This window comes from Phyllostomus hastatus, unplaced genomic scaffold (genome assembly GCF_019186645.2).
Source record: "Phyllostomus hastatus isolate PE091 unplaced genomic scaffold, TTU_PhHast_1.1 phas_scaffold_55, whole genome shotgun sequence".
Classification (NCBI taxonomy): Eukaryota; Metazoa; Chordata; class Mammalia; order Chiroptera; family Phyllostomidae; genus Phyllostomus; species Phyllostomus hastatus.
Window position 1 is genome coordinate 1,168,199 of NW_025334035.1, and position 22,305 is coordinate 1,190,503.

General features: G+C 56.7%; 1 protein-coding gene across 1 annotated transcript; it reads left to right on the forward strand.

The window, feature by feature from the left end:
• Positions 1 to 906: 906 nt before the first annotated feature.
• Positions 907 to 21,995, forward strand: SMTNL2 (smoothelin like 2). The gene is made up of 8 exons (XM_045824649.1): positions 907 to 1,392; positions 8,693 to 8,783; positions 9,289 to 9,531; positions 10,221 to 10,296; positions 11,254 to 11,433; positions 12,394 to 12,511; positions 12,877 to 13,028; positions 21,053 to 21,995. The coding sequence occupies exons 1-8, from the start codon at positions 994 to 996 to the stop codon at positions 21,177 to 21,179; spliced, it is 1,386 nt and encodes a 461-aa protein (XP_045680605.1). The 5' UTR covers positions 907 to 993; the 3' UTR covers positions 21,180 to 21,995.
• The last annotated feature ends 310 nt before the right edge of the window (positions 21,996 to 22,305 follow it).

Sequence of the window (22,305 nt, forward strand, 5' to 3'; positions counted from 1 at the left end):
GCATAAAAGAATCGTTGAGAGGGAACAGAGGTGGGAGCCCTGGCCTACGGATAGGGGCTAGTGACAGACTCTAATGGAGGGAGGGGGTGATCAGCCCCAAAGTCGTCCATCCCAGGATTTGGAGATTAGTCCCTAAACCCTTTCCTCTCTGCCTGATTTGGCCTCTGCTGATCTCCTAACACTGAGCCCCTTGGTGAGCCTGGGGCCCCTACTGACTGGTGGGAAGGGCACAAGCTCCTGCTACACAGAGTGGGGCAGGGAGGGGAGAGACAGTGAGGGAACCTTACCACTTTTCTTTTACTCTCTTAGGTCTTATAACAGGAGCAAAAAAAAATCTAGGCAAAGGTCCCACAGGTGAGCGTGCGCCTGTGAGAGTCAGCGCCCAAGTTGTGGAGAAGGCAACGCCGAGCACAGGGTGGGTGTCAGGGGGCAGTGCTGGGGACTGCGGTGGCTGCTCTCAGGTCTCCCAGAGCAGTCGGGAAGTCCTCCCCCCATCCCCCGTAGGGCCCGGGACCTGCGGGTTGAGAACGCCTAGGGAAAGCATAACCCACGTCTGTGATCTCCAAAGTCAAGCCCACTTTGCGGGCGCAAGGTCTTCTTCCGGTGGGCCCGCAGCCCCTCTCCGCACGCTGCTATTCTGGGGTAGGGGGAATCGGACTCAGCACTCCCCCGCGACTCGAACCGGAGGAACTGAGAGGCCGAGCGAGCTCTTCTTAGGTGTTTCCTAGGGCCCCACCGACTCACCTACCCCTCAGGGGTCTGCAGGAGGGGGTGCCAGAGCCCTCCCGGCCCCAGGCCCGCCCTCGAGGCCCCGCCCCCGCCTCCACGCGGCACCCAGTCCCGGGCTCCGGGGGCCCGCTCCGCCCTCCGCCCGCTCCTCCCACCGCCCCTCCGACGAGCCCAGCTTCTGACCGCCAGTCACGGCGGAGAGCTGCGGAGTTTGGCTCCTTTCGCTGCCAGGTTCAGTCTCAGTGCTACGCACCCTGCTCGGCCATGGAGCCGGCCCCCGACGCCGCGGAGGCGCGCGCGGTGCGCGAGGCCCTGGGCCGCTACGAGGCGGCGCTGGAGGGCGCGGTGCGCGCGCTGCACGAGGACATGCAGGGGCTGCAGCGCGGCGTGGAGCGGCGCGTGGCCGATGCGCTGCGCCTGGCCAGTCCGCTGGCGCGCACCGTAGCGGAGCTGCAGCGCGACAACCAGCGGCTGCAGGCGCAGCTCGAGCGCTTGACGCGCCAGGTGGAGGCACTGGGCTTGGCGAGTGGGCTGTCCCCCGCGCCTGGCACACCAGGCACGCCCAGCCCTCCGCCGGCGCCCTCTGTCCCGGACCGCGCGCCCCGCCTGGGCACTGCACGCTTCGCCAGCCACGCCACCTTCTCGCTGTCCGGCCGCAGCCAGGTGAGCCTCGGGAAGCGCGGGCGCAAGCGCCGGGGAGTGAGGCTCGTAGGTGCCTCCCAGCCGCCCCGAGTGCGAATTTTGGGGGCAGTTTCTCCACTGACCGCGAGGACTGGGGGTGGGAGTTCGACTGTCACTTCGGAGTTGTAGAGGGCAGAGAAGCACTATCTTAGCCGGCCTGCTGCACCTGTCTTGGGCCCCCTTCCTTTCGTGGAGCTGGGACTTGTTTGCTCCGAGTTTTGTCTCCCTCTCCCAGCTGTCCTGTGACACCAAGGGTTTGGGCGCTGAGAGCTGGCCCCTAATCATTCTACACCGCCCAGGGCCTAGCGGGAGTGTTGGAATGGTCAGCATCCCCTACTGCCCCACCTCCATTCACGCGCTCTCATCGTTGCCGCTCCACTGAGGCCTGACGGTTCCAGTTATCAATTAACCCAGATTGAGAACTCAAGTCCTGTTGGGGGGAGGAGAGGACGCAGTCTGGTCAGGTGCAGCCAGACAGCCTTGTTTAGGATCTCGCACTGCAGGGGGCAAATCCTTACCGTGAAGGGAGAGGTGGAGAAACCAGCCTTGAGCAGTGTCTAGGTTCCTGAACTTAGTGATGGCCACAGGCCCTCACCGCGTGGGGGTGGGGCAGAGGCGGTGTGGGCCAGTCAATACCCTGAGCATGGGGACCTCTGGAGTGGCCGGTTAGAATGTTTCCATGGTGTGTGCAGATTTAGGTGAGATTTTCCACTCTGCTCAGGCATGTGCTCTGGGGTTGGGTTTCCAGGGCCTGGGTGTGAGTAGTCTGCACCGCACCTGCTGCCCCTTCTAGGTTCAATCCATCAGGCCCTCTGGTCTCCTGTGTGGGTGGGGCTGCACCTCAGCGAGACAGTGGGAGGCAATCAGATTAGCCCTCCTCTCAGGTCCCAGCCTGAGTGGCAGATAGCCCCAGACAGAGCAGTACCAACAGTGCAGGCAGCCAGAACAGGTGTTCTGCCCCAAACATAATCATCCCTTCCTTGCGGGTCTCCCAGGGAGGCTCGTGCGGAAGGCCCAGGCCTTGTTGCTGCTGGCGTAGACTTGGTGCTGTAGGGGCTGTGCAGCATCTTCGGAAAGACTGAAAGGACTCCCTGGCTATGAGAGTGGAGGGACAAGTTGTGGAGGCCCCCCGGATGCTGAACAAAGGGAGCTGGGCTTTGTCCCGGGGTGTGAGAGGCACTTAAACATGTGCTGGTGGCAGAGCCCCTGGGTGTCCCAGTGCTCCGTGTGAAGTGTCTGGAAATATGGATACATTTAATTCTGTCCTATAAGCGTGACACTACATGTCCATGGTATAAAGTCACCACTGTGAGCTCACATGTGCCTAATAAACTGTGTCGTGGGCCACTCCTGAGGTTTTATTGTACCCTGCATTTGCTACTCGTCTGCTCATGGGAGCAACTGCCCAAGTTTGAACAACAATACCCCCAGAGCCATACATGTATATGTATGTACACATGTACATATGTGGGAGGATTCCCTCCAGTCATCCAACTTTTTCAGTGGGAGTTGACCATGATCACCTGAGGTGAGCTAGTCCTCTCAGGTGGAAGTGGTGGGTGAGAGACACCGGCAGGGGAAGGATGGGGTCCTCCTTGTATCTGGCAAGCCCCCTCAAGGAGGATGGTGGGTTGGAGGGTGGCTGGAGGGTGGTTGGAGAGTTGGGGCTGCCTTGGAGCGGGATCTCGGAGGGAGAATCAGCAGGATGCGAGAGTCTGTGGGTGTGAGCAGGGAGGTGGAGGGAGGGGCCCTGGGGGGGGGTGGACTGCTGGGTCACAGATCTGGTGGAGATTTGGTGGGAGCTTTGTTTGGGGCATCCTGAGCGAGAGGGAGTGGGGTACCCAGGGTGAAGCTGCCCCAGAGCAGGTGGAATCACGGATCTGTTGCACGAAGAGTGGTCAAGGCCATAGGGAGATATCAGGGAAGAGTGGGAGTTGAAGCTGTAGAGGGGGTAAAGTCTTCAGTTGTGCAGAAGGAGACGGTGGGCAGGAGCCCTGGGGCTGCAGCCCCTGCATGTCTGTCCCACAGGGAGCTGCCAGAGAGCTAAAAGGCCTCAGAGAGCCCACCTTTCGAAATAAGAGGGGAGAGCCCTCAGGGAGAAGTTGGGGGTCAGCAGCGATGCTGCAGTGACTGGGGGAAGAGGACGGATACACGGTCAGGGAGTTGGTTGTGGTCTTGAGAAAGGCCTGGGGTGAGGCAAACAGCAAGTGTGGGTGGAGGATGACCAGGGTCTCTAGTGGGGTCAGAGGCTCCTGGGCCTGAGGCAACTTCCCCCCATCTGACTACAAGACTGGTCCCCACTTCCCTTGCAACCCACCTCTCAGGAGCCCTGACACAGGCTTCCAGCCAGTTTCTGGCAGTGAAGGGGGCTGTGTGGGGCCGTCCACAAGTCCCCGCTCATGCGCGGTGACCAACAGTGTGTAGCTGGGTGCTTGGTTGTAAACAGGGAATCAGGGCTCCAGGACAAAGCTGGACAGGGTCAAGGCTGGGTGCAGGGGCTGCTGCTCTCCTGGCCTCTCATAAACCCCCATCCCCGCCATCTACATCGCATGGGGGTTCTGGGTGTGAGGGTCTCATTTGCACACTCTAAGTGGTGGCTCTGGTCAGGCATTGTGGAGGCTGGTGTTACACTGCCCTTCTGTAACAAGCAGTGAGATTGGGAGACCCTTTTGTACCCTGCTGCTTTAAAGTGGAGACCACAAGGATTGGAGGTGGGCCCTACTCAGCATGTAAATGTGCCCCAAACTCAGTGCAGAAAGCGTTGATCATGTAATCAGCTTCTGAGTACACAAACCTTGACCTTGCTAAGGACCTTGCTCATCTGGCTTAGACAGGTCTGACGGGAGCCAGGTAGTGAGCAGACAGAAGAGCAGCCAGGGAGGCTCTGGGAGGAGGGAGAGGACAGGGCAGTTGGGTGGGGGTAACCAGGGAGGACTCCCTGTGGGAGTCCTGAGTCCCTGGAGCGGACAGAGCTGGTTTGGGGACATTTGCTGTGAGGCTCTGGGGTCATCTCCTCTCAGCTAGACCTCAGAATCCTCTCTGCTAAACCAAGGGGGATTGACCCAGCCCACTAGGCCTCTCCTGCTGAGTGGGGTAAATAGTTTTAACAGTGACATCAGCCCAAATTGTTCACAAAAGAGTCCACAGAGCCACAGCTGTGGTCTGGCCGGTGGAGGGAGCCAGCTGGGGGCCGCAGTGGGTGGTAGCAGCCTGAGGCCAGGCCAAGCCCTGGAGACCGGGCCACAGTTGTCCCCTGGAAATGTCCTCCCGGCTAAGCTGGAGCCACTGGGCCCCCATGGCCAAGGCAGTGAAGTCCCTTAGGAACTACTGCCAGGAGCGAGGTGTCAGGCCTGACCATGAAAGAAACCAGACTCGCCTTATCTGCCTTCCTTTCCCAGACACATCTTGTGATAAGGGAGTTAAATGCTTTGGAGAGAAGTTTGAATTGAGTCTTTAAAACTGGTGTGAGCAAGGAGGAGGGCAGGCGTGTTAACGGGCTTGGAATAGGGGTTCTGGCAGTACGTGGGCCATGCCGGGCATACACCCGGGCTCCCGTGTCCACATGTGAGCCTGCGTGGGGTCAGGCAGTACCGAGGGTGCCTGAAATACTGTTCCTGCTCTTATAAGTGGTTAAGAACTTCCCCAGTGAGAAGTTCTGTGGAGGGTCTCTGAAATCAGACTTATCACATCCCCGCCTGTCCCCCTAACCTTCCCACAGGCGAGGGAGCCTCTCTTTCTGAAAACAAAGCCCAGGAGGGGAGCTTGGGAGTGCTGGAGCCAGGTCAACAGGACCGGTTCCTGTCCCCAGGCCTCTCCAGTGGTTTCCACCAGGCACACAGAGATCTCTCTCTGGCTCCTTCCCCTGTAGCCGAGGCAGGCTGCCCCTACCAAAGGAAGACTCCTGGGAGAACAAGCAGAGGCTTCCATGGGTGGGCTTGGGGATGAGGAGAAGTGCTGCTACAGCCCAGCTCAGCCCCTTGGGTACAGGCTCAGGGCCTGCTAGGGTGGATACCCTAGTCACACCTTACCCTCCTCTGACTAGGATGGCTCAGCCTGCCCTAGGTCCTAGGAGGTGAGTTTGTCTTGAGTTGTCCTCGCTGCCCTCTGCAAGACCAGAGTGCTTTGTGAGGTAGGAGACCCGAGTCCCAGACCTTGACTCTGCCAGTGCCTGTGGTCTCTATGTGAGGCTAGGGGTGATCCTCTCTGCCCTGGGCTTGTGTGGTGGTGGGTTGGAGGCTGGTCTCCAAGTAGACCCTTGGCTCCTTGGGTGAGGAGTGGCTCCAGTCACAGAGATGGAGGAGCGAGGTGCAGGTGAACCTGGGAGTCTGGGCTCAGCTACCACCCAATACAGGGTGTCCCCTCAGCATGAGTTCGCCCTATGCCCTTCCCCTTGGCAGGAATCTGGCTGGTCCAGAACCTTCTTCCTGTCTGGTTGTGGTGTGTGGTCCCCTGAGGCATCATGGGGGGTATGGGCCTGCAACTTGCAGGGCAGGTGTCTAGGGGGGGTCCCCCCACCCCATAGAGACCCACATTCCTGGGAAAATGGTTTTGCCATCAGCCTGTCCCTCCAGGTCCCTGCCTGGACCTGTGGAACCTGTTGGACCAGAGCAGGGTGGGTGGGGGGACATAGAGACCCCAGAGTGGGGTGAAACTGGGTGATAGGTGGGGGCTGGGGTTCAGGATGGACCGTTTTTCCACCTCCTGCTGACTTGGCTTCAGGTTAGCAATGCTGTGGCTCTAGGGGTGCCCTCCCCATGCTGGGCTGCCAGGAGTTGCACCCCACCTTCTCCACTGTTCCTTGGAGTAGGCCTGGCCCCTCCCCCTCTGTCCTCTAGAATCAGAAGTTGAGGGGTCACACCCTTTCCAGGGCCAGGCTCTGAGTACTGTCTTTTCTCACTCCCAGAGACCCCAGCCACAGAGGGGCCCCTCAGCCAGCTGGAGCCTTTCCCTTAGCCTATAAATGTCCTATCCCTTCTTCTGAAAGAACCCCTCAAACTCCTTTGTCCCTCTCCCCTCATGGCTGAAGTTACTACAAGGTGTCCCCCTCCCCCCTCTACTTTGGGCCGTCTCCTGTGCCCTCCCCCCACCTCACCTCTATTCAGTTCCTGAACAGTGCCAGTGACCTGTTTTTGGTTAAACTCATGGATGCTTTTTAGATCTTATCTTGGCCTTTTCTTCCTTGACCTGAGGCCACCTTTGGCTGCTGCCAACACACCGGGCTTCTTGCTACACTTCCACTTGCCTTTCTCAACATTCTCCTGGTTTCCTTCCCACCTGCCCAAGGGCTCCTCTCCTTCTCATCTGCAGATGCCTCTCCCGCCCCTCGGACAGATGTGGTGCCTCATCCCTGGCCCAGTCAGCCCCATGCTGCCCTCTTCCTCTGCTGCACTCTGGATTTGAGACTCCTGCTTCTTCGTTTGCCTGTCCTCCCTCCTAAACTTCTCGCTCAAATATCCAGCTACTTCCTGACCTCAGTTCCCTGATGCCCCAGGCCACCTTGCTTTCGTCAGGTCCCAAGCTGAAGTTCTTGTTTCCCCACCAGCACCCCTACCCTTCCTAGGCAGTCACTCAGGCCCGAAGCCCAGGCTGGGGGGAGCAGTGGCGTCCTCTCCTCCCTCCACATCCACTCACTCCCTAGAGCTCTGAGTCCTTCTTGCCCTTTGCTCTCCCACTGCCCCATCTCCCCTCCTCACCTGAGGTTAATAAGGTGGCTGGCCATCTGGTTTCCCTCTTCCGTGCTACTTTCGTCCTGGCTTCTAAAGGATATTCCTAAAAACACAAAGGTGATGACCTTGAGCTCCTTCTTGTTCAAGGAATCAAGTCCAAGTTCTTGGGGCTGGTGTTTTGGGCTGCGTGATACTTCTGTTGTCACTGGATCAGAATGCTTTGTGCCCTGATGTCCATCTGCTTTTACAGACACTAGTCACTTTGCTGGGAATGGCCTCCACCTGGCTCACTTTAGACATGGCTCGGGCACCCCTGTCTCTGGGAAGCCCTCCTTGGCCTGCTGGGCTGGAGGAAGTCTGTCTGAGGCACACACTCTCATGCTGCCTTGGCGCGGCTGCTCCGCTCATGGCCCGGGCTCCCCCACTGCCCTGACTCCTCCATGCTAGGCTTGCCACCTGTCGCACAGGTTGCAGAAGTAGCTGAGCCTTTGGGGCCCAGGGATGGGCTTTGGCCACCTGGGAATCTTATAAACAAGGGGACCAGCTTGGGGGCATCTAGGGAGAGATACAGCCTACCTCTCTCAAGCCATCCATTATGGGTTGTTAGTAGAACCCCTGGGAGGGGTCTGCCTTGGTTCCCCTCTTGCCAGCAGACCCCGGCGGCCTTACAGACACTCTGAGCATCCACCTTCCCTCACTGCGAGAGGAGCAGGATCACAGTTGAGGAGAAGAATGTCCTCCCTGGCTACAAATCTTGGCTGTAGCCTTGCACTGTGTACATTCCCTCTCTCAGCCCTCGAGTCCCCTCTGTAAAATGGGGCCGGTAGCACCTACGTGGGAGGGCAGAAGAGCAAGCTGGTATAAGTGGCCTGCCCAGAAAACAGGACTGACACTTGGTAGATGCTCAGATGGCACTTGCGTAGCCTACTCCCATATTTCAAACAAAGAAACTGAGACTGGGAGGGGGCATGACCTAACCCAGGCCACCTGGTGGTTGGCGGCACCGCCAGGATGCCAGGCTCCCCGATGGCTCTTGATCTTGGCTTTCTCTCTGCACCCCTCCACTTCTGCAGCATAGAGTGGATGGGGGAGCCCTGTGCTCCAGATGTCTGGGCAAACCCTGCAACCCTGCGACCAGTGGGAAGGCCTCAGTAGGAGGGCCTTGGTACCATCACTGGCCCAGAGCAAGCTTATGTACGTCTCTGGGTGTCAGCTGCTCCCACACAGGCCGCCACGCCAGCCTGCCCAGCTGGGATGAGCCAGAGCCAGGCTCTCCCTTTCCCAGTCACCTGGTCCAGCCTGGGGTAGGGGTGCGACCACCGCACACACCCCTTCGGCACCCTCCATCTTGACCTTCCTGCCTGGCATTGTTGGGTTCTGAGATGCGCCCAGTGAAGCATTGGCCTTCTAGGACCCCAGGGGCTCAATAGCTGGGGCTGGGTCCGTCCCAGCTGGCTGTGCAGCTTTGGCCTGTCACAGTGTGTCCTCGGGGCCAGCTCTCTCACCGGTGGATGATGTTTGTCCTGCCAGAATCAGGAGGGGCTTTTGGGGTTGACTCGGGAGGTGGGTAGCCGACCCTGGCTGACTGGGCCTTTGCGGTGTTTGTGTCTCCATAGAGTGTGGATCTTCTGGATGAAGCCAGCGAGTCGGAGATGAGGAGGACCTCAAACTCGTGCATTGTTGAGAACGGGCACCAGCCAGGGGCAGGTAGGGGGTTGAGGGGTAGCTTCAGGGGTCTTGGCAGCTGTGTGCCTGTGCCCGGCCATCCCTTGGCTGGGTGGGGGGACTTGAGCCTAAACCATAGCCCTGGAGAGGTTGCCAGGAGAGCAGCTGCATTTGAGGTAGAGCAGGCTTTTTCAGCACAGGGAGAAGTGGGAGATCTTGGAAGGCAGCAAGCTGCCTGTTTTTGGAGGAATGTAAGCAGGACCTGTCTGAGGAGCTGTCCCAGCCTGAGTGGGGCAGAGGGTGGGCTGATGGCAGAGGGTGCTCACCAGCCTGGCTGTGAGGGGAAGTTGGAGGAGATGTCAGCTCTGGTTGGAGTGGTGGGAAGTCCCCATTTGGGGGAGCTCAGGGATGCTAGAATGGTCAGGGAGGCCTTCTTGGAAGAGGTGAGAGGGGGGTTCAGGGTGGCTGGAGCCCTCCTGGGGCGCCTGAGGCCCCTGTGGATGCCATAACTGACACCTGCTGTCCCCCCTCTTGTCACATGTTCCAGGTCCAGGTGACGGAACCCCTGAGGCTGCCCAGACCCTCCCAGCACCAGAGGTCCCCAAGCTTCGCCCCAGGAGCCTCTCCTTGGGGCCACCCCACCAGCCAGTCATGGCTGTCACACGGGTCTCTGAGAGGTTTGCTGGGGAGACCTCAGCCACGGCTCTCTCACCCACATCTGCCACCATCCTGGGGGGCCTCAACTCAAGCCCCAGTGAAGCCACCAAACCCTGGACTCCCAGTCTCAGTGGTAGGTGCAGGGGCTTGGGGACAGACCCCAACTCTGGCCTGGGAGGGCGCGCAGGGGCTGGGCAGGGAGCGGTCAGCTGGAGACTCAGAAAATCTGGGGCCAGGCCCCAGCTCCCCTGCCTGTCACAGCGACTCCCTTCTCTAGCCTGTCTGCACCCTCCCGTGGGGCCCATCCTTGCCAGACTCGTCTCCCAGAGAGGCCATGAAATAGCATCGTCCTTTGCAGGGGACAACTATGGCCTTGATTATAGGCTGAGGCTGTGGTTAAAAGTTAGAAGGTGGCCTTTTGCCCTGCACATTTTGGCGTAGTACCCCCACCCCCGCCAGGCCTGACTTGGGCCTGTGGTCAGGCTTCAGTGGTAGACCAGGCTGGGGTGGCATGGGCCTCGAAAATGAGTGTTCGGGAACAGGGTGTTAGCTGGATGCACAGCGCAGGAGGCCCCGGGCCTTGTGCTCTCCCGAGCAGGTGGGTACCCTTCGAAAGCCCTTTCAGGTCATTGCTCTGAGTTCCCGGCCTCCATTCCCCTCAGCTGTTGGTCGGGGTGGGGTGGGCTGGGCCCAGAGGTCCTCCCTGTGTGTGGAGTGGTGCTGGGTAGACAGAGCAGGGCCAGGCAGATGAGGGAGACAGGCAGGGGCTGGCCCTCCTGGAGACCAGGGTTGGTTATTTCTGTCCCTCCCTTTGTCCCGCAGAGAAGAATTCTTCTTTCCCACGGCCTTTGTTGGGCTCTGGCTATGGGGCAGTAACAGCAGGCAGGAGCAATGACAGGTGAGTCCAGCCATGCTCCTGGTTGGGGGGTCATCACTCCCTGGGGATCATCTGGGCTTTGCCCCGGACCCAGGGTGCCCCAGCCACCTGCAGGGAGCTCCTTGCGCCCACTGCATGAGGAGGCACGTGCCCTGGCCGGTCGCCTCCAGAGCACCGAGACAGCAGGGGTGCTGGGTGGGCCTGGAGCAGGTACGAGGGCGGTGGGGCTTGGTGGACAGTTTTGTTTGGAGCAGTGTGGCTGCAGGCTGGTTTCTGGGTGGACCTTTCAAAGCAAGTCTGTCAAAAGACGGGAGGGGTGTCTCAGTCCCCCACTCTCCTCTTTATCGATCCACCCTGGCTAGGGTCCCTCTGAGCCGGGCGGCCTCCTGCCCGGGGACCGAGATGGTACCTGGAGAGGCCGCAGACCGGGGTGGGCCCGCAGGGGCTGCCCAGTGCCACGGGCCTCTTCCTGGTCTCTGGGTGTCCCCGTGTCCCCCCAGGCCAGCTGGGCTGTGATTGGAGATGGGGGTGGGGGACTGGCTTGGCTTGCTTTCTTCTTTTTTTCTTTTTAATAATAAAATAATTGTGACTTTCTGGCCAGCTATTGAAGGGAGGCAGAAACAAAGGGGGTCTTATCTACGGAGGCGGAGGAGGGGCGTCTGGTTCTGGTGGGACTGGCTCTGGGCACACCTGCTGCCTGAGAGGATGCCCCTGCCTGCCTCCCACTGACACCTTCACCTGGTGAGGGGCCCATTCTCCCTGAGTCCAGGAGGCTGGGCTGGCCAGTTCAGAAAACCTGCCCAACCGGTCAGAGCCTGGTGAGAGCCTGGAGCAAGTGGTGCATTCTCCTTTGTACCTGCCACCAGGCTGGCCCCCGCCCCCAATTTCTGCCTCATTTAACACTCAGTGGGGAGGAGGAGCCCGAGTGACCTAGTGACAGCTGGACCTGTGTTCCTGACTCGGTGGTTCTCTCCTCAGCCCACCTCTGGTGACTCCACCCCAGTCGCCCCCCTCCCCAAAGCTGCCAGCCACCACTCAGACCCATCGGCAGGGGGAGAGCCGCCGGGAGCTGGTGAGGTCGCAGACGCTGCCCCGAACGTCCAGTGCGCAGGCCCGGAAGGCTTTGTTTGAGAAGTGGGAGCAGGATACGGTGGGCAAGTATGGACACCAGCCCCAGGCCAGGCCGGGCTCCCAGATAGGCCCAGACCCAGACTGGGGTCCGGCAGACACAGCACAAGGGGGGCTTTCTAAGGGCTGAACTCTTGGGCAAAACACAAGGTCAGGGCTGGGCCACAGGGTGGGCTGTGGGGCAGGGAGCCAGGCTAGGCCGGATGAGAGCCCTCCTCTCTCCCCGGTTCCCAGAGGGGGTTCATGGGCTACCCTCACACCCAAGTTCCTCGTGAGTTGTAGCCTCTTTGGCTCCTGGGAGTGACCGGAAGGCAGGAAGGCAGGCAATTGGGGTTCCTACAGGAGCGGGGAAGGGGCACACAGGACCCAGGTGCCCCTCGGTCCTCCATCAGGCCTGGAGCCACCTGCCAGACACAGGGCTCGCCCTTGCACGTTTGTCCGGCCCTGCCGTCCGTGCCCAGCAGTGCCTCCTGCTGCGTGCGGGGTGCAGCCCAGCGGGTGGTGATGAAGGTCCCCGAGCTGGTTCCGAAGGCTACAACCCCAGTGAGGGAGATGGAGTGTCCCCAATGGCCCAGACAACCTCACCTTGGCTGTTAGGGCATGTCCTTGGGGCCCAGAGGAGGAAACCTCTGGGCTAGCCTTTCTAGGCTGGGAAAGAGCCATTAGCACACAGATGGCCTTAGGAGGGAGGCTCAGGAGGAGGGGTGTGATAGGCATTAGGGGGTTCTCAGGGGCACTTAGAGGCTGGAAGGGGGGTGGTCCTGCTGGATACCGTCCAGGGCGGCTGTGTGGCTGGTAGGTGGGGGGGCTCACACCTGGCCGTGGCTGTGGGGGGTGAGGGAGGCTGTGTACTGACAGCATGGCCCCTGGGGGAGCACAGCAGGTAGGGTCACTTCCCGGCGGTGTGGGAATGGCTGGGGACTCCCCCGCCTCTCAGAGGGGATGGCAGCTGAGGGATGTCCCCCACGGCAGGCTGCGCTCTCTCCACAGGGGGAAAGGCGAGGCCCGGGCCAAGCTGAAGCGGTCCCAGAGCTTCGGGGTGGCCAGCGCCAGCAGCATCAAGCAGATCCTGCTCGAGTGGTGTCGCAACAAGACTCTTGGCTACCAGGTGAGCCAGGGTCCCACCCTGGCCCTGGGGATGTTGGCCAGCGGCTGTACTAAGCAGCACCCCCTGCTTTTGGTCCCCTGGCCAGAGCAAGAACCACAGGTGGGGGTGGAAGGTAGGAGCCAGAGAAATTGTGCCTCCCCCGTGAGCCCCCAGCAAACCCAGGCGTCCTGTACCTGGACCTGTGCAGACTGGTGTGGTGCCCATTATGGGGTGAAGTCTGGTGCCCACAGCTGTGGCTGCACTGGGTGGATGATGGACCTTGGGGAGGGGCTGGGAGAATCTGCCTGTGGGGCTGAGTTGGGTAGGGCAGTGAGGTGGGGCCATACCCCCCTCACCCGCCTGCATGGACCTCGCCTTGCGTGCAGCACGTGGACCTGCAGAACTTCTCCTCCAGCTGGAGTGACGGGATGGCCTTCTGCGCCCTGGTGCACTCGTTCTTCCCCGATGCCTTCGACTATAGTGCCCTGAGCCCCACGCAGCGGCAGAAGAACTTCGAGCTGGCATTCACCATGGCTGAGTGAGTACATGGCAGTCCCATGGGCTACCAGCCCCGGCCCAGTCCCCAAGCCCGGGGTGGGCAGAGTACGGGGAAGCTGTCCACAGGCCTGAGGCCCTGAGGCCCCGAGGCCCTCCAGCCGGTCTGTGTCCTGTGTAGGTGGGGAAACTGCAGAGCCTGGTGGTAGAGCCAGGCTCTCCTATGGGTGCACCTGCGGGTGGCTGGCCTCTCGGGGTGGTCTGGGAGACCAGCCACAGACAGGGCTTGGTGGGCAGTGGGATGAGGTCCCTCAGAGCATGGAGTCCATCCTCCCGGGGCTGGTGGAAGATGCAGGTGCCTGGGTGAGCCACAGCTGCTGATCAGCCAGAAACAAAATAACATCTGCCAGTTTAAAAACATCTCCAATGAGTGGACTTTTGCTTCTCTAAACATTGTTCTAGTGTTCCATATGAAACTGCCTACCTTCTTAAGCCCCGCTTATTGGGAGAAGATGGGGTGCGGGCAATTCTGGGATTGGGAGGCGCATGGGAAGTCAGTTGGGGACTTGGTTACTGTCTGAGTGCAACCCCCAGAGCATCAGGGCCATGGTGAATCGGAGGTGCATCCATCCTAAGTCAGTGAGGGGCTCCTCACAAAGGTGCGGCAGGAGTGAGGGAAGGAGCCAGGTGCAATGCGGTGTCCTCGGGCCAATAAGCCCGGAGCCACAGGAAACCGGGAGCATAGCTGTGTTCAGGGGGCTGGCTGGTAGGAGCTGTGCTTTTGGGCAGTGGGAGTGACCAGCTCATAGTGACCTGGCAGGGAGGGAGCAGGGGCATGCTCAATACACTGTCCTCACCCTCCTACTGCCTCCACGCCAGGGCCTCTTGTTGGGTGGACACAGGCAGGAGGCAGAGGGCAGGGGGCCATCGCTGTGGTCCATTCGAGCCCAGTGCGGCATTGGGAACTGATGAGGGTGGTCAGGGCTGCCTGATGCTGAGTCTTGTAGAGTTAAGGGGAGGAAGGCCAGAGGGAAGGAAGGCGTCTCCAAAGCAGTATTTCCTGGAGGACACATTTCTCATTCCCTCCTGCACACCCACCCACCTGTGTGCCTGTGACTCAAGCCTCTGTGACTGACCTTTGTCCGCAGTCTGTATGCCCAGTGCCTGTGTCTAGCGGGGGCGGGGGGGGGGGGCGCTCTGCTGTGCTCACTGAGCGGGAGGAGCCTGCTCCTGGGCCTTGCCTGGCCTCCTCACTCCATTCCCTGCCCCACCTCCCATCCCCCACACCCACCAAAGCCTGGCCAGGGAAGGAGTCTGAGCCAGCAGGTGAGGAGACCCGCACTTGGTCCTGAAGGGCTCACCTGGAGCCAAGGCAGCCGCCCCTCCGAGCAGCAGCCCACGCCCTGGGGACAGAATGGAGACCTGGCTGCCGGCTGCTCCCTGGCTGAGTGGTTGGAACATGAGCATTGCCCCTGTTGTGTTGTCTCGGATGACGCGCTTGGACTCTCGGCCCTCTTGGGGTCATAAGAACTGCTTGTATACTTTAAAAGCCTTCTCTTTCTTGGCTGCTTGGGATTAGCTGTCATCCTAATTGCAGAAACAGCTTTGGATGGAGCGTGTTATGCAACTGGATCCAGACAATGGTGAAGTAGAGCCAAGTGCACGATGCTGGGGAGGAGTACTTCCCCAGGATGAGGCCCAGCTTTCTGAAGCCTAGAAACGGGACAGTCCAGAATCAGGGTCTGCCATGGGCACCCCAAGACCCACCCCGGTGGGCGAGGTCATACTTGGCTTTCAGAGTTCTCCATCAAGTCCAGTGGTCCAGGCGGTGCCAGCTCAAGCCCTGGCTGCCATAGCTAACCTCAGCCCTGGACCCGTGGCTAGGAGAGGGAGGCCCTGGGCCACGGGTGGTGGCCTGCACTTCAGCTCGTAGGGAACACAGCTTCCCTTGGCAGCCAAAGCCAGAGCAACTTGTGGCTGTGCTTTCCCAGCATCATTTTTGTGCTTGCAGAGCCTCCAGACTCCAAACAGATGTTTCTTCTGTTCCCAGCCGGGGAGAGCGGTGGTGGGCACTGCTCCAGGGTTCACCCCCCCCCCCCCCCAGAGCTAACAGTGGGTCTGAAAAGCTTGGCCCTGCCTCCTGTGGCCTGGGTCTGCTCCCAGCTGGGGTGAGGGGTGGATGGTCCACTAGGCCCCTGGCATGAGTTCTTGTTTTTCTGCTGACTCGAGGGGGCCAGGACTTGCTCAGAGTCTGGGAGGTGCCTTCTTTCATGAGTCACCCGGGAGATTATCTCAGAGGTACTAAGTGGACAGGGCTGGGAAGGTGGACCTGTCTGTCCGAGGCTTCTCGGGAGGGCAGCAGTTTGGGTCCCCAGTTACTGAGGCAACAGGCTGGTTAGAAAAGCTGGGAGGAAGCATGGGGACACCTGCTTCAGGATTCTGTCAACCAGTGCCTTCTCTGATGTCCCTTTGGTGTGCCAGCCAGAGCCAAGCAGACACGCGGGGCACTTGGAAGCCGTCAAGAGCCATGCAGGTGGCAGGCTGGAGCTAAGAAATGTGATTTGGGAACAGGCAGTGTGGGAGGGGAGGAGCCTGGGCGCTCACAAAAGGAAAAGGGGACACGGACTGGGCCTCCAAACACTGGGTCCACCGTACACAGGAAGGAAAAGTCTTCAGATCCTTCCTTGAGTAAGGGCCTTAAACGTGCAGAGATGCAGCAGAAACCTGCAGAGCAAAAGTGGCTTGTGCTCCCCCTCCCCCAATAATTTACGGTCCCAAAGATTCCCTGTGGCCTAATCTGTGTGAGCGGATGTGGTGCTGACAGCAAAATGAGCTCCTTTAGGGGGACAGGTGTTCAGGACTTGGAAAGCTGGAGGAACAGCCCCTTTTACGGGTACGTGACCCTCTGCACCTCGTTCCCCACATCTCCCGTGGAGCCAGACGTGCGGCCTGAAGCGCCCACTTGCCCTGCGGGGAATGTGCCCTGCTCTCGGGTTACGCTGAGCAGAAGGGGCTGGCAGGCTATTTGTAGTGTCCATGTGTCTCTTCCTAAAACCAGATCGGAGGCTGCAGTCTGGGCCCTGGCATCCTGGTCTTAGAGAAGGCTTAAATAAATAAAAATAACCCTTCCCCCCACCCCATCCCCCTTACAGGCCCGCCCTGTGGTAGCTAAAGATCACAGTAGACTGGAGTAGGAGAAAACCCCCTGAACCCCTTTTAACCCTGAACAAGGTGGGGCTAAGTAAACTCATTTAAAATGGCCAGTACACAGATGTTAACTCTTGTTCTTGCTACGAGGTGACATTTGAAGTGATTTGTAGTTTCTCCTTTGGACTAGTCCATGTTGTTTGAATTACTTTAAACAAGCTTGTACCATTTATACAAAAGCAGGCTTTTTTTTTTAAATTTAAAAGGCAATTGGGGTCTCTTATATTTGAGACTTAAATATTTTTTGTAAAAGTTGCTGATCATCATTTTTCTTTTCTTATATTCTGTCTTGTAAGCTGTGTTCACAGCTTCTGGCCATCTTGTTGTTACTGTTGGGGTGGGTCAGCCGGGGTACGGACTGGGCAGATGTGGCCCAGTCCCCTGGCCGTGTGCTGGGGAAGCCAGCACCCTGCCCCCTGCTTCTACCTGGGCAGGAGAGGGTGACGCCAGGGTGACACCAGGGGGAGGCCTGGGCACCAGTGCCGACCGCCACTCGGATCTCGAAGACTCGCTGGCTGGGCAGGGCTGTCATTCTGAGAGTCAGCACGACCCCTAGAATAAAGAAGAGGGTCAGCTCGCTCTCCCTGCACAGGCTGGACAGCACCTGGGATGTGCCAGCAATTCTAGGTTCATCCCTTGAGGGGGATAGGAAGGAAATTAGAACTGGCTCAGCGGACGGGGTCCCAGGCACCCTTTGGGGACAGTGAAGGAACCAGAATATTTAGTTTCAGGAAAAGACATGGATATGAAGATTCTCTTCCAACGGGACTTTGTGTGTATGTGTGTGTGGCGGGGGCGGGGTGGGGAGCGTGGAATTAACCTGAAAATAGCCTTGTGAGACCCATAAGTGTGAAGTGTGAAGAGTATGAGAAATTTAGGGAAAACTTTCTCATGGCCAGTGCCACCTGCAGAGGAATTCGAACTGTCCTTGAAGGAAATGAGGCCCCAGCCCTAGACCCGGAGGTGAGCAAGCTAGGGCAGGGCCTTCCCGGAGACGGTTGGTGCTTCCAGTGGGGCTGTTCGGAGGATGGTACTTCAGTTCTCTCCCAAGGCTGGGTTCAGGGTACTGACGCTGCCACATTTGATGGGGGGACTGCCGAGGTCATGCTGTCTGGGCTGGTACCTGGCACAGGTGCAGAGCCTGCTCACACACTCCTGAGACCCTCTGACAGCAGCCCTGGGTGGGGAGGGGAGGTGCTCTCCCTGAGCTGCAGGTGAGGAGGAGGGCACCAGAGGCTAAGTGATAGCTCAGGAAGGTTAACTCAGGTCCCCAGAGGACTCTCAGAAGAACTTGGATTTTCAGACCTTGACCGTTGACAAAGCACCTTTGCATGCCTGCCCTTGTCAGAGCGCCGACTTTCCTGACACTGAGCCCTGCTCTGGCCCGACCTGGGGAGCAAGGGTGCCTGCTCATTGGGCCAGAGCACACGCCACCCCACAAAGCTGCTGGATTCTCTTACAGGCCGCCCGCTGCAGACTGAGGGGGAGGCAGCAATGGGATCTGGGACAGATGTCTCCATTTCGCCTTGACATTTAGTTTCTGATAGGAGGCCTGGCATTAGGCCAGTTGGGCCCTGTGCTAATGTCACGGTCCTTGTCTTTGGAGCACGCGAGCCCAGGCTTCGGTGGGGACTGGGAGAAGGTGCTACACAAACCATGTGGACTGGTTCATGGGCTCTGGGGTACAAGGCACATGAAGACACACCACCTCCCAAAGAAGAGCAGATGGGGAGCCCTCTGGAAGTAGGAGCCTAACTTTCTGCCAAGAAAATGGCACAGAAAGGTGAAGCCACTGGTAGAGCCAGGATCTGGACTCGGCTACCTAGATTTCAAATTCGGGCATGACAATAGAAACAGCAACAGTCATCTCTAACGGTTATTGAGCTCTTTCCATGTACCAGGCACCTTTCCATCTTGTGTGCATGGGTGGTTACTATTCCAGACAGGGTAACCGGGGCCCGGAGATGCCGAGTCTCCCGCCCAAAGTCACGGAGCTAGTAAGGATGGAGGTGGGACAGGAACCCTACCAGTCATGCACTTAGTAACACGGGGTGAAAAGACTGGGGACCCCTGAGACTACAAAGGTGCACACAACTATTGAAGGAAGGACACTGATGACTGGACCGAGTGCAAGTGTTTTTGCCTTTCTGGTTCAGCGAGATAATGCCAGGTCAGCCACACCAGTGCCCTGGGGGAGTGTAGCTCGGCATTCCAGGGGACTTCGGCTATTACTGCAAGACTCAGTGCTGAGAAGCATTGTGATGTCCCTTAACTGTGGATACTCATCATCCTGCCTCCATGAAGCCAGGACCTTCAGCTGCCTCCGAGCTGAGACGGCAGTGGGAACAGCTTTCTTTACAGCCCAGTGAGTGGCCCCGGCTCCACATGCACGGGCACCTGAGGGCCAGAAGTTACACCAGTGGTTCCCATGGCAAGAGGCACTGGGCCCGGGGCGGGGAGAGGGACAACATGATTGCAGGCAATGTTCCTTAAAATTATTAATTAATTTTAAATTAAATTGATTGGGGTGACATTGGTTAATAAAACTATACAGGTTTCATGTATACAGTTCTATAACACATCATCTGTATGTTGTATCGTGTGTTCACCACCCCACGTCAGGTCTCCTTCTGTCACCATTTACCCGCCTTTACTCTCTTCCACCTCCGCCGCTCCCCCTCCTTCCCTGTGGCAATCACCACATTGTTGTCTGTGTTCATGAGTCTTTTTTACTTTGTTTAATCCCTTCATTTTTTTTTTCCTAGCCCCCCGACTCCCCTCTGAGACCTGTCATTCTGTTCTCTGTGTCCAAGTCTGTCTCCACTTTGTTAGTTTATTCTGTCCATTAGATCCTACAAATAAGTGAAATCATATGGTACCTGTCTTTCTCTGACCAGCTCTTTTCACTTAGCTTAATACTCTCCAGGTCCATTCATGCTGTCACAAAGGGTAAGCTTAAAATCCAGCACCCATTTATGATAAAAACTCTCAGCAAAGTGGGAATACAGGGAATATACCTCAACACAGTAAAGGCCATATATAACAAACCCACGGCCAACATCATATTCAACAAGCAAAAACTAAAAGTGTTTCCCTTAAGATCAGGAACAAGAGGGGGATGTCCGCTTTCCACACTCTCATTCAACACAGAACTGGGAGTCCTAGCCACAGCACTCAGACAAGAAGAAATAAAAGGCATCCAAATAGGAAAGGAAGTAGTAAAACTGTCATTATTTGCAGATGACATGAGCTGTGTATAGAGAACTCTGAAGTTTCCACCAAAAAAAACTACTAGAACTGATAAATAAATTCAGTAAAGTAGCAGGATACAAAATAAATATCCAGAAATCAGTTGCATTTTTTTTAATGCTCACCTGAGGACATGCTTATTAATTTTTAGACAGAGGGGGAGAGAGAGGAAGAGAAGCATCGATTGGCTGCCTCTCATATGCACCCCGACCAGAGATCAAATCTGCAACCTAGGCATGTGCCCTGACTGGGAATCAGACCCACGACCTTCTGGTTCATGAGACAGCACTCCAGTCAACTGAACCACACTGGTCAGGGCACCGGTGGCATTTTTATACATCAATAATGAACTATCAGAAAGGGAAACTAAGGAAAACAATCCCATTTACAATTCCATAAAAAATACCTAGGAATAAATTTAACCAAGGATATAAAAGACCTGTATTTTGAAAATTATAAGACACTGAAGAAAGAAATTGGAGATAAAAGTGGAAGCATGTACCATGTTCATGGATAGGAAGAACAAACATCATTAAAATACTTGTACTACCCAAAGCAACCTATAGATTCAAGGCAATTCCTATCAAGATACCAATAGTGTATTTCACAGAACTAGGACAAATATTCCAGAAATGTATGTGGAATCAAAGACCCCAAATAGCCACAGTGATCTTGACAAAGAACAAAGTTGGAGGAATCATGAGAGCTGATAAACTATACTGTAAAGCCATAGTAATTTGGCAATGTTTTAAACTTCGAGTTGTAACCCATCAATACATAGTAAACTCAATTTAGTGGCTCATACCAGCATTAAAAATAAAGGGGGGGGAGAAATAGAGATGAAATATTAGAAATAAAGTATTGGTAGTAGAAAGGGTATTTTTATGAAACTTAATTTCCATGTGTGTGTACGTGTGCTGACTTGCAGTGAAAAATCTAACCATGGGTCATGGTAAAAAGTTTAGAAACAGTTTTAGGAGGCATGTGGGTGAATTTCTTTTTACAGCAAATCCTTCAATAAAATTTCATTCAATGTCATGTTGTTGTAACACTGATGAGAAGCTGTAGGGACTGAACTCTTGTTTGTGTCAGTTAGCCTGCAGTCAAGTTGGTTTCATTATACATCCCTTTGCTGACATCGCAGAACCTGTCCATGATGTTAAATAAGGACTAACCATATGTTTTTGTAGTTTATGCTGATTTTCCATATACTGCTGATATAAGTTGATTTTCCATATACTGCTGATATAAGTTGAAATTTTTAGTAAAATTTAAGTGTTTGATACAATTAGGCTAAATTAATAACGTTTGTGTTTATAGTGCAATTTAATTTAGTGGTATTTCAATGTGAAACTTAATTTGTCTGAACATTAATGTAAGTCTGCTTAGGTCGAAATGAGTTGCATCGGTGCTTCCTGAGTGCGGGGTTTGGGAAACTCGGGGTCAGACTCCCTGACTCCAGAGGTTCTGCTGGGGCGACCTGAGTTCTCTGATGGGCCGCACTTGGGAGCCTCCAGCTCCAGGCAGAGTTCTCTCCTCGGGGCGGTGAGGATGGGCGCCGGGCTGGCTGGCTGCGCGGACCGTCATTCTGATGGGGCTTCTGTGTTTCAGGAACCTGGCTAACTGCGAGCGCCTCATCGAGGTGGAGGACATGATGGTGATGGGCCGCAAGCCGGACCCCATGTGTGTCTTCACTTACGTCCAGTCGCTGTACAACCACCTGCGTCGTTTTGAGTGAAGCCCCCTGGGCTTAGAGAGCTACATGGCAAGCCCAGGAGGAGTCCGTGGGTCCGCTTGTGTCGCCTGAGTTGAGGTGGCCCCAGAAGCGGTGCTTCCTGCGAGAGCGCTGTTGGTTCTGCGGGTGTGGCCGCGCCCCCTCCTGCCCCGCTGTGTCACTGATTGCAGCACTGCTGAGCGGGCTCCGACCGCGTTGATCACAGCCAGGGGCCCGAAGGAAAAGGGAAAATTACCAGAGAGAGAGAGATTGGTGCTAAGTAATTATCTTTCTTTTAAAAAAATGCTTGTCTGTAGATTCCAGAATGCTAAATCACATTTTCCCTCTGGTGAATCTGGTTTCACAGGGTTACATTGATTACCAAGTTTTTTTTTTCTTTTAATCAAAATACCCAGAGTTTTTTACTTCCTCACCCTATTGTAGTTTCCTTTCCTCCCTCCCTCTGGGCTGCTGCCAGGAAACAGAGAGACGGCTTAATCAGCAGCCTGACAAAGAAGACCGAAGCTTTGGGAAGAAAGAGTTTGATCCCTCCCAGGTCTTGGGCAACAGATGACCTTCAAGTCACCTCAGCTCTCCAGGGAGATGGGAAGGCTCTCGCTCGGTCCCCAGGCGCTCCTGCCCTTCCCTGGAGGCCCCACAAGTGTGTGTGGCTAAGAATAGGCTCTCCTGCAGTTGACACTTTTGGGGATGGACAGGCCCTTTGTGTAGCGAGATAGTTTTTACTCACAGCTTTTTGAGGGGATTTGCTGCAGATATTTATAAAAAGTGACGCCATCTGTATCATTGACCATTTGTACATAAAAAGATGTGTCAAACTTCGATTCAGGTTTGTTATTTCTGTTTGGGGGATATAGGGCCTTCTGGCTGAGAGATTATGCACACATACCTAATGAAAAATCTACTTACCCACCCCTTTACTGTTTCTGTACCTAAATCACTTGTCCAGAAGGTTGAAGTCACATTTGCTCACTCCGTTGTGGAGGGGGTGTGAGCAACGAGTTCCCCGTGCGGATCTGTCTCTGGATGCTGACTGACGCATCTGTGATGAGCGGTGGTCCGCCCTGGCAGGTTCTGGGTGGTCCTGCACGCGGAGGAAGCCCATCCAGGAACGCTGGTTTATTTTCACAGC

What these genes read in the sequence shown, in the direction of transcription:
- SMTNL2 (XM_045824649.1), top strand. Translation starts at nt 994, where the DNA reads ATGGAGCCGGCCCCCGACGCCGCGGAGGCGCGCGCGGTGCGCGAGGCC. An exon ending in CGCTGTCCGGCCGCAGCCAG is followed by an intron (nt 1,393 to 8,692) that starts GTGAGCCTCGGG and finishes GTGTCTCCATAG; the next exon opens with AGTGTGGATCTTCTGGATGA. An exon ending in CGGGCACCAGCCAGGGGCAG is followed by an intron (nt 8,784 to 9,288) that starts GTAGGGGGTTGA and finishes CACATGTTCCAG; the next exon opens with GTCCAGGTGACGGAACCCCT.